The sequence below is a fragment of the Watersipora subatra genome, chromosome 1, assembly GCF_963576615.1.
Source record: "Watersipora subatra chromosome 1, tzWatSuba1.1, whole genome shotgun sequence".
Lineage (NCBI taxonomy): Eukaryota > Metazoa > Bryozoa > Gymnolaemata > Cheilostomatida > Watersiporidae > Watersipora > Watersipora subatra.
In genome coordinates this window covers 66,404,523-66,420,647 of record NC_088708.1, presented here as the reverse complement: position 1 = coordinate 66,420,647, position 16,125 = coordinate 66,404,523, and the positions used below count along the sequence as shown (strand labels likewise).

The following is a 16,125-nucleotide window of genomic DNA, read 5'->3' as shown; positions in this document are numbered from 1 at the left end:
AATAAAGCCACAATCCACGCTATCAATAAATGAGAAGGGACAATGCCAGTACTTATGTCAGGTTCGATGAGTTTCAGAAGACTAGCTACATTTATAGCATAGCCAGCTATAGCTACATAGCTGGCTATGCGACATAGCTGGCTATGTAGCTTCAGCTAGCTGATGAATTATCAGCACAATCTATATTGAGTTATTACTCAATCAGGATTATTTTTTGTGATAAAAAGATGGTATTAAAATAGCCATCCTAAAAACCGACAATATAAGAGCAGCGCAGTTGAAGAGTAGATGCAATGCAGATGAACTATCAATCTTTATAAAAAATATTGATAAAGAACAGGCCAGATTTGGAATGACCAAGCCCAGTGCGTCAGTCTGTGATGTAAAGGATGAGCAACTGTAGAATTGTTGTCTTAGCAGACAAAAGGGGCATAAAGTCGATTGCTACTGATAAGTAACAAAGCACATGTCAACTCTTCGTTAAACTCGCAACTCAAGCTTCAATGTGCCAAAATGGCTAAACCAAAACTTCATGACTAAAAAAAATCAACACAATATAGGCTAATAGGCCTATTATGTTTTACTGCTGAACAGCTAAACCGACATTCAAATCTCAACTCTTATGAGCAGGCCTGCCAACCCAAGAGTGGGGCAATGCTTGAGATTTGGTTTTGGGGCAATTGATGTATCAATGATAGTATATATAAAATTGGGGCAAAAATCTCACGCATTTCTCACTCATTTTCGCTTTTTCTTTGGTGTGATTGTGTGAGTCTAATGCCCAATGCGTGAAAGCTGGCAGGCCTGCTTATGAGAACCATAATGCCAACCTTGCAGTAAATTTCTTTAGTAAGTTTACCTATGTGTATCTTCAACTCCGGCAGAGCTCCTCTATAGCAAAAGGAGATCTGCCTTACTGGCCAAACCACTATGAAACATCTGACTGATTTCTGACATTCTTATTGTAAGCATGTACTTTAGATGGCATTGCTGTTGTCCAGGCTGTCTCTGGAAACGGGCTGGAAACACTCGCTAGCAACACAATAGGTTTTACGGAGCATGTCTCAGACTCCCCTCAGACTCTCCTTGGGCGCTCTCAACTAAACATTACACCCACATATAAATAGTAGAACCCTATTCCATTGGCATTTGTGGTGCATAGCCTTCTACTTTCTTACTCAATGAACCTTCCATCATTGATTTTCATTCTGATAGTTCTTGTATACCGACTAATCATTACCCAATTACGATATGGCAGCTGCTATTTTGAAACGCCGGATAGGAAATGCGTTGTCATAGACATATATACGAATTCATGCTTCATCGTGTTGTAACGTGTATACGAAATCAATGAAGAATGTCTAAGAACTTGTTGGTAATAGATCTCGAGAGTGGTACTTTAAAACTGAAGGTCATAATACTTGCTTTTTACGTCTTAGTGTAGGCGGGCCTATAATATAGTGCTTTTCAATGTATGGGCGTGTAAACCAAACAGGAAATGGACGTGGAGCCATGTTTATGCTGAGGTGGAATGAAAAACGTTTGATTCGCCAACGTTAGCATACAATGTTTTGCCATTTATGACTAGTAAATAGCAGTACACTTGCTCTCTTTGGTGGTTTTGATTTTGTTATCAAGTAAGTGGTCATTATGAGACACATGATTAAGAGTTTTTAATTGCTCATCCTGCTGTGCGGTGGTGTTTGCTACGAAGTAGTAGATGATTTTTGTGGCTTTGCGAAGTTTGTAGTATTAACCGGCCGCCGTATTTTGCAATTACCTAACAAGTTCAACTGTTACATTTGCAAAAATTGTTAGTTTATTTTTTGCTTTCACAAAAACATTCTAAAAACTGATTTACAATGTATTTACCTTTCGAAAAGTTATTGACATTCCACTCTTGTAAACTTATAAAATCGTATAGTACGAGATATAAATCGTAGCATTGTTGTATTCAAGATCATTTTTGCTCCGTTTTCACATAGCAATCTTATAAGCCTCAGGTTGTATTATAGCTAATTAATTATGAGTATCTTTTGCAGACTAGACTTCAATAAATATTACTTTATCTCTTAAGCGAAGGAGAAGACTGACTGACAAGCTACTTGGTTGTTCGTGAGAAACATGGTTTGTATTCTGCAAAAATTTTTAACTAGTCTTTTCACTCTATGAAATCTAAAAATCTTTTATTTTTGAACACATTTTGCATAGGCTAATATATTCTTGTCACAATATGCATTCTAGTTACCGACACGGTAATAAATAAAGTTTATAATTATTTTCAAATTGCTAATTATAGCCAGTATGATATACTGCCAGTTGGATATTTGAGCCATACAAAATGGCACTGACTCTTTTGCTAGCAACTAGAACATAGATTTCTAAGCAATCATTTGAAGAGCTGGTGGAATTGTTATTTTATTTTGTCGAAGCATTGCATCTTGCACAAAAATTCAGCATTGGCTATCAATAATATATCTGTACACAATGCGCTTCACGTTGTAGGTGCTTTTAGCAGCAGCAGTATGCAACAAGTCAGGAAAGGGTAAGTTGCAGATTTATTTGGCTTTAAAATGTAAAACCCTAATTTGGCTGTGTTCTTGGCAAAGCTCATCTGGCACAGTGCACTAAATTCTTCACTGTTCGACTTACCACAACTTCTCTATTTTAAATATTCACATGAGTGATACTAATCATCCGCTATGCCTTAGCCAGATCTTCAAAGAACTGATTGCCAACCAAAACTGGCATTAAAGAAAACTTGAAGGTTGATTTGCAACAAAATTCACATTACAGGGATTTGGTATCAAAAGATTCACCATCTCTTACTATGTTGTTTTGTAGGTTCCAAATATGTGGAAATGTGATTACAAGCTCTTAAAAGCTCAAAAACGAAAAGCCGCCATAGATTGGAATCTCTTTATTTCTCTAACGTAGTCACGGGATTTATTTATTGTCTTGTCATGTGATGTCCTCACGTGAATTGAAAGGCCAATAAAAACCTCAATATAAAACTTATCATAGCACTAGTTTATGACAAACACTTCGGGTTTTACCGAAGACCCCATATTAAATATAGATGCTTGCTACTTTACAGTTTGGTTTCGGTTTGGTCTAATCGGCAAGTCGTAATCTGATCATGTGACCCAATACTTTGCAAATAATTTCTGCAGCACTTTTCGATTATCACAAGTGACCAACAGGCTCGTCGTGATTATCAGACAATGATATGTACTCCTTCAAGCTAAGGCTAAAAAATTAAACGAATTTTTATGGTAAGTTATAAGATATCGCTGCTAAAAGTGACAGCATTACAATGACGATAAAACAGACGCGTAAGAACAATAGACATGGTTTTATTGAATGCGTGAAGTATATTTGTGAAAATATTTCGACGAATAAGGTTGCATGAAAGTGTAAACAGAAACCATCTCTCACAACTACGTCACAATTGAGCCGTTTTGGAAAGAGAATCCAAACTACGGCGGTCCCATGTGGCTGCGATTAACTGTTCGCTTTTTAGCTTTTAAGAGCTTGTAGTCACATTTCCACATACTTTGCACCTACAACACAACAGAGTAAGACATGGTAAATCTTTTTATATCAAATAACTGTAATGTGAATTTTGCTGCAAGTCAACCTTTAAAGATTTGGTTGCGTCAAATTTGAGTTAATTTTCAAAGAAAGTATTTTTTTGTCTATCAGTTGATATGTTGTTTGTTGTGTTAGGCGATCTCATTGTCAAGATATTTGAAGATTAAAATCGAAAAAAGTCGATCGCGGTGAAAACGCTCAATCCAAAAAAACATGCCCAGACTTGCCCAAAATGATGTAATGCGTGATACAATTTGTCTCTATCTCTCTTATTCACATCGGCTAATGCGATAAAAGTCCAGTTCTGCGCGGCTCTATTGGCATATATTTTATTTTGTATTTGCTCATGTTGGCTAGAATAAAATTTTAAATCCAGCTACAGATACATTATTATGAGTCTTTCAAACGCCTCAAATAAGCGAAATTGAAAACTTGTCATATTAACTTCCTCTAAATGCTGTGTAAACATTTGAGTACCGATTACCAATTCTACCGGTCTACGGTAATTAGGTCGTCAAGTTAGCTTATTTCATCACGGCCTTTGTATCAGCTAAGTTCTCAGTTGCTACACGCACATCGGAAACTAGCTACTAAATAAAATACGCACGTCGCCATCTTTGAAAATAATATGTTCGAATATATGGCGAAACCAACTGCATCCCAAATAGTCATGCATAGTCTACGTTATCTAGTCATTATTGGTATCAATTTGTAGAAAATTTTACTGATCCATTCGATAAATTAATTCAAGTACAAAATGAACGGCTTTATGAGTTTACCGAAATAGTGAACGCAAAACAATGTCAAGTTCGTTGAAATCGATTAACCCAACCGATTCCGGTAACGGATTAATAAAACCATTATTGCACCTGGTTGGCGGTTTGTGGACTCAGCTGTTTCCACTTCGTAGGTTGGAGCATAATATTGTTTGAACTTAAATTTGGTCCCCTGGAATTGAGTCGAGCTATGCAGAAGTACCTGCCAATACAGCTCTGATTACACTTCATAAATCCATCTTTCAGAGAAGATTTCAGCACAGATGATAACAGGGCTATAATGTATTCAATATGTTCTGCAAATCTTTTTTGCATTATCTTCAACAATATTATTTTATTATATAATCTTTACAAGCAAACAAATTTTTGTCTCGGCATAAACTTTTATTAAAAATATTCATCCAAGTCGTGGCCACTCACATAGTTTCAGCTCATACAATAGGACAAATTCATCTACTGCAGCAAACTCAAACAAAACATCATGGTTTATGCAGCACACATTCGTGTCTTTCTTTCCCATTTATGGCAGTTTCCACATTGATAAAGCTGCTTCGCCGGAGGGACCACATAAACATTCTGTAATCAATAAAACAAATGCAATAAATTTATGTCATTCATAGATATGTCATTTTAACGCGTACCTACTGAAAGCTTTCAAATTGAGAGTTAGATAAATTGCGAGTATGATCTAAAAAATGAATAAATGTTTGACAAAAGCATAAGTACGCCAAGCCAATGATTCGAAGCTTTGATTCTAAAAGTTAAAGATGTGCATTGATCAATCGATTTTTCTCACTTTCTACAAGTGAGAAGTGAACATCTAAAGTCTAATTATAAATATAATTTGCTAGCTATAACTGCCATAGAAAATTTGAAGGAAATGTAGCTAGGTGAAACTATAAAAAATTATAAAACGATGATTGGTGATAGCAAAAAGTTATAATTCTATTAATTAGTAAATGTATTTATGAGTACTAAATATATAACCTTTAGTATATTCACCAATCTAAGCCATTGTATTGCTAGATGCTATCGATTAAAAAGAAGCTGTCAAGAACTCATTGTGCATCCATATTTCGCACGCGCGCACAGGAAATTACATTATAGCCTCAAACAGAAAATTATAATCTGAATGTAAACACAACAGTATATCTATGGGAGATTCAGAGTAAAAGATAAATTTACCTCCATTCTCCTATCTTCTGCTGTAGCATAACGCTGCTGACGCCTGTCAGCTCTAACTATAAGCTGTCTGCCACAAACATTGACCACTTGATGCTCAGAAAACTCAGAGTCACCTTCGCAGGAACTGGAGCATTTTTACAATTCTGTTGATCGTCAATAAAATGTGTCGATCGAGTAATTAATTAAAGTAATGATGTTAATTAATTTAGTAAATATCGATGTCGATGCGATCTGATAATAGAGTAAAATCCCAAAATTTGAGATCACAGACAACGCATTTTGCGTGTGGTAACATTTATTATGACCTATATAAAAATTCCGTGCTGATGATTGGCTAATAAAGCGATCTTATTTTTATCGCTCGTTGACTCTTTTCAGATGTATCACTCGTTACATCACGAATGAAGCACCCGCTGGAATCTGAGCTTTTTAAAAGATGGTCTCATTCAAACGCATATATCTCTGAACAGGGTTAGTCTACAAAGACAAAAATGACATCAATTTGAGCTGACGTTTTAGCCTTTTATTAGTCTTAATTTCATTAAATCAACTTTTTTGACGCAACCACATCTTTAAGACTAATAATACAGTCATACCTCAACATACGAGTGCCCCCCAACACACGAGAAAATCGAGTTTTAGTGCACCCTCGGTTTACAATGACCCCATTATACAATTTGTCCTTGGATGTAGAACACAATGCTTTTTCGCCTTCTTCATGCGAAACATTTTTTGGCATACGATGTCAACAAGAAATTCGCTTGAAATTCATGTTTGACAGTCTTCGTGTTAAAAATGTAAATAACAAATCTACCGAAATTTGCCGAAGTCCTTCACACAAAGCACGAAAGAAATACGATGCTCGATCTCTCTCAGTTCGGCGTTGTTAGTTATTGTGAAAATCAACTTGAAACAGATAGGAGATAAAATTTTAGCCGATGAAAAAGTTGAAGTTCAGTAAAATAGTTTAAAATATATACTAAAACTTAGCTTCAAGTATATGTTTAGTAAGCTAAATTCATTTAAGTTTAAGGCAACTTTTTTCTTATACGTCTGCCTTTTTTCTTATACATCTGCCTCAAAGGTAAGAACTCCCTACGGTGTGTACTGCACATAGTGCATTGTAATGTTAAATTTTTTTGCTGATCATAACCACTAAACACACTAAAATTACTGTAGGTAACTATAGTTACAAAGGTTAACCTTATTTTGTTACTAATTTTTAATATTTACAATATGTATGTAAAATTTTGATGATATTTATCTGGTGGTGTTTGCATTAGATATTCACTATAGGTTGCTGTACCCCTCTATACAAAATTGTCTTACGATTCGAACACTGAAATGAATTAAAATCGTATGGCGAGGGTCCACTGTACGGGCAAAATGTCAGGCATTTTTTTTCCATGAGATACAACAAAACTTGGAGATACGAGCTGGTTCACCATGCGGCTACTAAGTGCCCAAATATGCTAGTGTGCTGCTTTTGAGAACAGCATCACTCAGTCATTTTCGCCGAAAAAGTTTGAAAGCGAGGTAAAAAGCGCCAAATAGGAAAATGATAACGATAAATTAAAAACAACGTTAAAATAAATGGCGTGTTTAGTAAGCTAAATTCATTCAAGGTAAGTTCAAAGTTTGTTACATAGCGTCACAAAAGTCTAGTGTACTGAATGCATTGCTGTCAAGTCAACTTTGCTGTTCCTTCTCGCTACCATAAGCCACTACGTCTGTCTCAAATGTATGAACTCCATACCTTACTGTACATGGTATGGTAATGTTACATTTATTACAGATCATATCCATTAAATAGGTATTTTTTCACTTTGTAAGTATATGTAGTGAATTACAGCAATTAAAAACACGTTTTTACATCGTAATATCCTGTTTTTAGGCGGTCTTCTATAGTATGGGAACAGAATAATTTGTATTTAATTATTTCATATGAGAAATATTGCTTTGAGATTCAGAAAATTGACATTGAGTTCAGTCCCAGAACGCATTGAGCTCGTATGTCGAGGTAGGACATAATTCCATTCTTGGAAAAAAACTTGTAATTGTCATCTGTATCTGTTTACAGTCTTGGTCTCCCGTCAGTTTGTCGAAATGACCCGTGCAAGGATCGAAGGTCTGTTAGCTGCATTTCCCAAGCTGATGAATTCTGGTAAACAACACACATTTGTGGAGACAGATAGTGTGCGCTATGTCTACCAGGCATTGGAACAGCTCTTCGTCGTTCTCATCACGACCAAAGCAAGCAATATTCTGGAAGATTTGGAGACGCTGAGGCTATTTGCACGAGTCGTGAGTCTTGTTCTACGAATATCATTTAGTTCCTGTCATTGTTTCTATTATCATGGATAGCAAATATTTAGCTATTATCCTACGTTTCAGGATGTCTACATTTTTAGTTCTAATAAGCTGTCTCCCTGTCTGTGACATCATCATCTCTCACTGCCCACTGAAGTAGAGCACCTTTCATTTTACTTTCAGGTGCCGGAGTACGGAAGGTCGTTAGATGAGTCTGAAATACAAGAAAACTCATTCCAAATTATATTTGCGTTTGACGAAATAGTTGCACTGGGCTACCGGGAGAGTGTAAATTTGGCTCAAATAAACACATTCATTCAGATGGACTCGCATGAAGAGAAGGTGGCCATCGCCTTGCGTGAGGTTTGTTTTAACACCTACCTATGATTGTACCTTAATACCCTTTATTTTACAATCATCTCTTGATATCATGCAACACTAGGTTTGGTGTTCGTGAAGGCATCCATGACCATTTTGTAATAACATTTAAGATTGAGGGTTTCGCTCCATCATATTCTCAGAAGTAGCAGTACCTGGTAGACTCACGTTATGCTTCTCAAACTTCCTCTCTTTTATCCAACTTTCTCTCTTTTATCTTCTATAATTATTCTCTCTTTTTTAATTTTCCTGTCACAGCCACCACTCTGTGTCCATTATTTCTGTCCGACTCAATTCACTGTTCATTTCTTATTTTTCAGTCACTACGCAGCTTATTTTAGCAGGCTGCCAAAGATCATAAATGTAATCGTTATTTTTCTTCTCAAATTTATAACTCGGAAACTTTGATAGCTAATAGCGTTATTCCGCTTCCTAATCAAAGTTTGCGCAATGTTTGCAATTTTGGCTCTGATGTAATATTGCAAAGATAGGATGCAGGGATGATTGAGGGATGTAGGGTGTATTAAGCATTGGTCTAGCGCAGTACCATACTACTCTCTACCGACATGACCATATTATCACTGATGACCTCGCATACTCACACTTGTCAGCATTTGTATTATTTAGACACAAGAGCGCGAAGCTAAACAAGCCATGAGAGAGAAACAGAAGGAGTTTGATAGAATGAGAAAGGAAAAGCAAAGACATGGCGGAAATCCGTACAGGTGAGCTCATTATATAGCGATGCCCTTCTTCGAGTCTTCCATATATCTATGATTTGCTTTAGTAGAACTTCTGAACTTCTTATGAACAGCTATAAGATTGCGTAATAAAATACAATGAACGGTAGGTCATTGCTTCAACGTTATCCTTTCTGGATATCTCTATTTGTTTGAAAAAAATGGTTACTGGCAGATTTCCATACTAGTAGAATGGGTTGTGTGGCAAAATTTAATAAGTTCTCGTTCTTTGTATTGTAGGAACCAACTTAGGTTCATGAACTAATAGATTATCTGACACATCTTGCGCAACGGCTAGTTTGTTGCAACTGGAGATCAATTTAAATATGAACTTTAAGGTGCAATGTATCTAATTGCTTAGCAGTGATCGGTAATTGTGATTTTCAAGGTTAGATTAAATGTTCTGGGAAGCTGTTATGCAAAGTATTGGTACCAATTGCAGCTTGAGGTCTATTATAAAAACTAAATATAACTGCTAGAGGTCCACATCTTTGCATGATCATTCAAAGGATCTGCTCTTGGAAGAATGAACATTGTACAAAAGTTCCTTTGGAAGATAAAATCTTTAGGCTTTTGTGTATTTCCATTCTTACAAGTATAAAAATGCAGTTATGAGTAATTATTGATATAGCTTGGTATCTCATCGTGGCAAGAATATGCTGGACGCTCGGACGAGAGAAGGTATCAGCAATGACGCATTATTGGTTAATATTACAGCAATGGCATTGGGGGTGGCAGCATTTCCTCTGCTAGCTCGAGCTCATCCATGATCACCAGCAGCACACCTACGGAGCCAGCCCCGTCAAGCTACTCGGCACCCAAGCGTCCAACTGGCACAGGCATGAAATTGCTCGGAAAGAGCAAAGATGTTAATCAGTTTGTTGATCAGTTGACCTCGGAGGGGGAGCGGGTGGAGAGCATGCCTTCCGCAGCCGCAAGAAAGAGTGCAGTGGCAAAGGTCGCTGCTATTCCCGAGATAAACAAGGAAAGGTACATAGTGCTTGTATCCACTCTTCTGCACGTTTTCGAATTCTTTTGTCTGTTTTGTCCGAGTTCATATATCTGATATATTAATAGTGGTTTAGAGATTGATGTTTATTTTCAGCGTACATACGAAGATCGAAGAAAAGATCGTTTGTGTTTCATCACGAACTGGTGCATTAGAGAACTTAGAGATCAATGGCACCCTATTTCTGTATTTGTCAGACAGCTCAAATGACAATATTGCCATCAAACTATGTGACAACAAACAGGCACAATTCACAGTAAGCTATCATGACATTCTGGTTGCTATGGAAGTGCTGCAAGTCTTTTTAATGGAGTCTATGTTTCACTCGCTATGTGTATTTTCTTGCCCCATTTTATTCAATATATATGGTTGGTAATGCACGTGTAATGATACACTTTCAGAGTATCCAAAGCTAAGGACGTGATCAGATTGTATCATGAGTAAATGTCGAGTTTTTTGTTTGGTTATCTAGTCGTAAGTGAGACCTTCTCCTGAGTCAATAATTGAGAGTAATGCCCATTGTAGTTTTATTACCATGATATCCCGAAACAGTACCATTGCTGAACAAATATCTATCTAGTCAGACGTCAGCATGTGAAGTTACTCCGCTCTAATATATGTTGAAACCATCATATATATTGCTTGATATATACAGCAATATATATCAAGCAATATATATTGCTGGCTAGCGGTAGGCATTGTTCCCTGCATTGCGAGGGATCTCTTTCATTATCAATGAGATACCCTGTAGGTGGGTGTTTGAGGGGCTGATTCTAAGGAACCAGACAGAGTTTCAAAAGCAAATATTTTTAGCGACCTGGCGAAAGGCACTAGGCATATGCGTGCGAGGTTTGGATGAAATCGACTAAAAAATGTAAAAACGCATAGCATTTATGCCAGCTAAAGTACACGCGATGGCAAAGGGGGCTTTATTAATATAGATGATTGCAAAATCACGAAATGAAATCAAATCATTTCAGTAAAATCAAATTTAATAATTCTAGATATATATTTAGAGTAAGTAAAATTGATTTTACTAAAATGGATAAGAATTTATGTGACAATATGTAATATATTGAGTTGTTTTTTGGTTTTATGGCATCAAAGCACATTGACGTTCACATGAATACACGTATTCATGTGAATGTCAATGTGAACATCAAATGATATATATATATATTATTTATATAATGTATATACATATATATTTAATATATTATATGTAAAGATGTATGCATGATATTGCATTTTAATGACCAACCATGGATGAGTTCTACTCTGGTGGTTATCAAAATGTTCTGACATTCACAGCAGCACTCAAGCTTTAGGAAATTAGCAACTAACAAAATTTATCTCGGTAGCAGAACATTAACCATTTGTCAGAAACCAACATTTAGCTATAACAAACGAGACACTAGAGAAATGAAAGAACACAACTACCATACATGCACACTGATAGGTTAAAGGTTAAGTAAATGAATGTTATAGTCATATCAATAGGCGTGTGCTTATGATCTTGTTGAGTGCACTAGCAAGAGATTCTTTACATAAATTGGAAATTTCAAATATCTGCTGTCAATGTAATGATATTTTGTGCTGTCAGTTAACCTTTAAATGGCTTTTCACATAAACTGAATATGCACATAGATTCAAATCAACTATAAGTTGTGAATTTTCTCATATCTTCAAGTACCTATTTGTAGTTTAGAATTAATTGTGCCTTTCTGGCTTATACTGTCTCATTTTGGTTCTCTCTCTTAACGATATGAATTTTGCTTCACCCTTATTTTTCTATGTCGCTATCTGTGATTGTTGAGCCTCCTCGCTGAGCCCATATTTGTGTTGTATTTCTTTTTCTTCTTTATTCAATGGATATACAATGGTTTGTCTTGACCTACTAAATCTACTGCGTTTTGTGGTCTGTAATGACTCCTCAAGCTGTATTCATGAGTTGCATTGCCCAATTATCCTGTGAATTTTCTTTCAGACAAATCCAAGCATAGACAAGAAGCTTTTCCAGTCACAGTCAATTATAGCCCCAAGGGACAAGAACAAACCATTTCCTTTGAAGCAGCAGGTTGGAGTCGTGAGGTGGAGACTTCAAACTACAGATGAATCCGTCATGCCTCTCACAAGTAAGAGTTCCACCAGACTAGCCTGAGCCTCATTTAGCTCGGGCTAGCGATAACTAGACTTCTCACTTGTTACTTGGGGCTCTCTTTTATTCATGCCAACTGATGCACTTGTAGTCAATTGCTGGCCTAACGTTACCAGCAGTGGGTGTGATGTGAACATAGAATATGAGCTGCAAGCCACAAACCTAGAGCTAGAAGATGTTGTCATCTCTATACCCCTCCCGTAAGTAATTTGCTTTTCTCTTATGTACAGCAACTGTATTAAACCTGCGCACCTATACACTAGCTATCCATTCATTAGATATATATCGGTATACTGAATACATCACTGCCACTGACTGGAGGTATTTGCATGCAAATTCTAAAGCACAGCTTATTGTTTAATATGCTATAGTTCACTTTCAGGTGTGAATGCTGTATCAGAACTATTTGTTGAAAATGTTGATTAATCGTGGTAGTACAAGATTTCTCATGAAGCTGCCAAATACTAGACTAACGATCTAGAATTCTAGACAATGGAAATTAGGTACAATTGCAAAGTTTTTTTTATCAACTCTTCCAACCATTGCGGCAACAGTGACAGAAAATAATACTGGAAAAATTAATGAGGTATGTTCAATAAAGAATGTCAATATTATCTGTAACTACTCACACATCTCAGATTTGTAAGCGCAATGGAACCTGTACTTGTCGAGTTGATTCGTTCCGAAAGCTGTTTTGTAAGAAGAAAATTTCCTATGTAGAAACTCATTTTTACAATATAAATGCCCTATCCCATTCCCAGCCCCACAAAACCCGGACATAACCTTTGTATGAATTATAAATGCATGTAATGGTAAAAACGTTCAACAAATACAGATTAAAATTATATTATCACATAAATATATAGAGTACACATTAATAAAAGAACTGGGAAATAACGAATAAAAACTACGAACGGTTTGTTTGTTCACCTTCGGTGTTAGTCATTGAACCAAAGCTAAATGAAGACCACAGGTAGTGAGAGGATGGCTGGAGAAGAGATGAGTGTTGTATTGTTGTCTTGGTTTTGTTTTGCTCAGAATGACTGTTTTTATTGAGAATGATGTAAGAATGTAGAAAGATTTATTTATGTCAGCATGAGCTGGAAAACTACAGTATGTCAATTAAAAAACATGGAAATGGAAAGTTGTCCCACTCTGTGTGTGATAAATGATAACTCCAAATTATACAAACAAAAACAAGATTTGTTTACTGATATTCGTTAGCAAACAAAACAGCTTCAAAGTTTTTTTACATCATGCATATGGGAAACAAACGAACCAAGATATGAAACAAATAATAGGGTCACGGAACATTCAAACCGGCCAATATGCGAAACAAACGGGTCAAGATGTGAAACAAATGAGCCAATGTATGAAAGGCTATTCATCCTTTTGTATCAAAAAATATATTTCAAAAACCGAAGCAAAATTCTTACTAAAGGGCATTCTGTAACTTAAAAATTTCGTTTGTTGAGTCTTCTATAAGTAGAGGTTCCACTGTGCTTGAAAGTAAGCTTTTATGCAACACGTTACCAGTGATTAAAAAAGCAATGGTTTTCATGCCTTCATTATTTGTGTCATAAAATTTCGAATGAACAACATTTCGGTTTTGTAATCCAATTACAGCAAATTTATGGACATATGTATGTAACTTCACAATCCGGTGATCATATCTTCAATCACCATCTCTAACACTTGGATGATGGTATGAGCAGCGGTTATGAAACTGCTAACAGGTGTTTGCAACTTGAGCAGTGATTAGACTACAGAGGTAATGCTACACAAGACTGTATGTCACAGTAAACCAAAATTTGACCAAAGAAACTAAAAAGTATCATCTGGCCTCTTCAACCACTTCAAATATGTTGCTATGTTATTCTTTGTTTACAAGTCATAGGAAGGGGCACTTGTACACACTTGAATATTAGTTGACACGAGTAACTCTGGCTTGCAACTGTTTTATCAATTATCTCGGCTTGTTTTTGAGAATTTGGAATGCGGTAACCAAACATAAAATAACCAAACATAACATAACCAGGCATACCATTACCAAACAACAACCAAACATAAGGTGTCGGCTCATGCTTGTCTCTCATTCGATAATAACTATTGCGGTTGGCGTACAATTTATGTTCCACAAACTAAAAAGAGGTTTCAACGAAATTTCATTACTACCTATGTCTTGCCATTGATTTATCTAAATATTAATTACATCTTTGCTTGACCTTTGTGTCATGTATGCATGTATTCTGCATATTTCTTATATTTTAAAAGAGGAGGGGTTGGGGGTCCCCGAGTATCCCAATGCGATGGAGACTACAACTATGACAGCAGACGTAACCTATTAGAGTGGACAATGCCGGTCATAGATGAATCTAATGCAATCGGCACCGTAGAATTTAGCATAGCCGGAAATGAGGATGACTTCTTTCCTGTATCCGTTTCATTTGTCAGCAAGAAGTCTTTCTTCGATATCTCGGTGAGCAATCTTCCATTTTTATGAATATATAGACGATAACAATCACTTTTGTGTATTTGGTAACTCTTCGCAATTCGTTTAAAAGTAGATTAGTAAAACCAATTTAAAGTGGAGGTAAATAGTCATCTCCAAAGCTATACAACAGTCAAACTGTCATTACCATTTCCATGAGCAGCCACTTCAAATGACCAAAATAGAAAAAAACATTTGATTGATGTTGTATTATAAACAAAATAAGCAACAGTGGCTTATGAATGATTTATATTTTATTCAAGTGACAGGCTAAGCATTGATAGTTGATAGTTTGTTTTGATAGTTGTAATATTGCACCAGGAAACATTTCATTTATTTTCATGTTATTAGAAATTGAGATTTGAGTAATTAGTTTTTCGTGAAAATTGTTCACTTGTCTTTGATCTCTTACATTTTAGCTGTGTTCAAAGTCCTATTGGCGCATTATTGGATTACCAACCTTATTGCAATCTTCGTATTGTATTTGATTCGTATAAAGTAATATGATGACTCAATTAGTTCTCAGAAGAGCTTGTTCCAAATATATTGTTGCAATGCGTTTGGAGATTTTAAAGGATGCAGTGCAATACCAAAGTTCCTTTGAATGATAATACTATAGCGATATAGCTGCAAGTCTTATCATACACGAGCTCTGTTTAGGTTTTCAATAATAAAAACCAACTAAACTATAATGTAAAGTTCTTTGTTGTCAAAATACTTGCATGAAAATTATTTTTGATTTTACTCATTTTCCCAATTGCTTTCCATAGATGCTTAGCTTATAAACGTTATTATAATCCAGTAGGAAAGTTATTAGACATTAAAACAGTTTACTTCCCCCATGTACAGATTAAATCGTGATTTTGAATTTTAATTCTTATGGCTTGTCAAGAGAAAGCCTTGTGAAACAAGGACATGAGCATTCTACTATTTACACTAAACTTGCGCTTTAACAGATCATGTTTTGTGCTAGAAAAACACTACTTTGTAATCATACACTTTATTTGCAGGCGGTTGGTGTCAAGTCTGCTGACGGCAAGAGTCTTAAGTTCTCTACCGAGACCGTCCTCTACCCAGAGCGGTACGATATTGTCTAGGCTGCCTTCGCTGACCGCATTTCTCATTGTTAGAATTTTCTCTTGATGGTCTGACACATATTTATTGTATTTAGCAAGAAAGTGTATCGATGAGACTAGTCTCTGCTGCCGTATACCAACAGTACTCTGTGCTGCCGCATACCAACAGTACAATGCAGCGAGGTTATCTTTAGTCATGCATGATCCTATGAAGCCAGATAGTTAACCAGCCATTGTATATCAGTGCAATGTACATATTACAGTATCAGCTTTTGGTTGTGTGGCAAAAGGATAATTCATCTTCGACATTTGTATACTTATCCATATTTCAAATTATTATATAGCTATTCCACATTCTGTATGAGCATAACCGCAAATAAAGTTTAGTAGTATTGTCTGTAGTCATAT

General features: G+C 36.0%; 1 protein-coding gene across 1 annotated transcript; it reads left to right on the top strand.

The window, feature by feature from the left end:
• The first annotated feature begins 1,495 nt into the window (after positions 1-1,495).
• LOC137386006 (coatomer subunit delta-like) lies at positions 1,496-16,118 on the top strand. Its single transcript, XM_068072651.1, has 12 exons — positions 1,496-1,637; positions 2,043-2,127; positions 2,506-2,545; positions 7,636-7,859; positions 8,049-8,228; positions 8,871-8,968; positions 9,701-9,973; positions 10,089-10,248; positions 11,980-12,127; positions 12,242-12,350; positions 14,425-14,629; positions 15,652-16,118. Exons 2-12 carry the CDS (start codon positions 2,125-2,127, stop codon positions 15,736-15,738), a joined length of 1,527 nt encoding a protein of 508 aa, XP_067928752.1. The 5' UTR covers positions 1,496-1,637; positions 2,043-2,124; the 3' UTR covers positions 15,739-16,118.
• Positions 16,119-16,125: the final 7 nt, after the last annotated feature.

Bases quoted from the DNA above. Each gene is read 5' to 3' on its own strand.
- LOC137386006 (XM_068072651.1), top strand. The intron at 7,860-8,048 runs GTGAGTCTTGTT...TTTTACTTTCAG, and splicing joins TGAGGCTATTTGCACGAGTC to GTGCCGGAGTACGGAAGGTC. The intron at 8,229-8,870 runs GTTTGTTTTAAC...TGTATTATTTAG, and splicing joins TGGCCATCGCCTTGCGTGAG to ACACAAGAGCGCGAAGCTAA.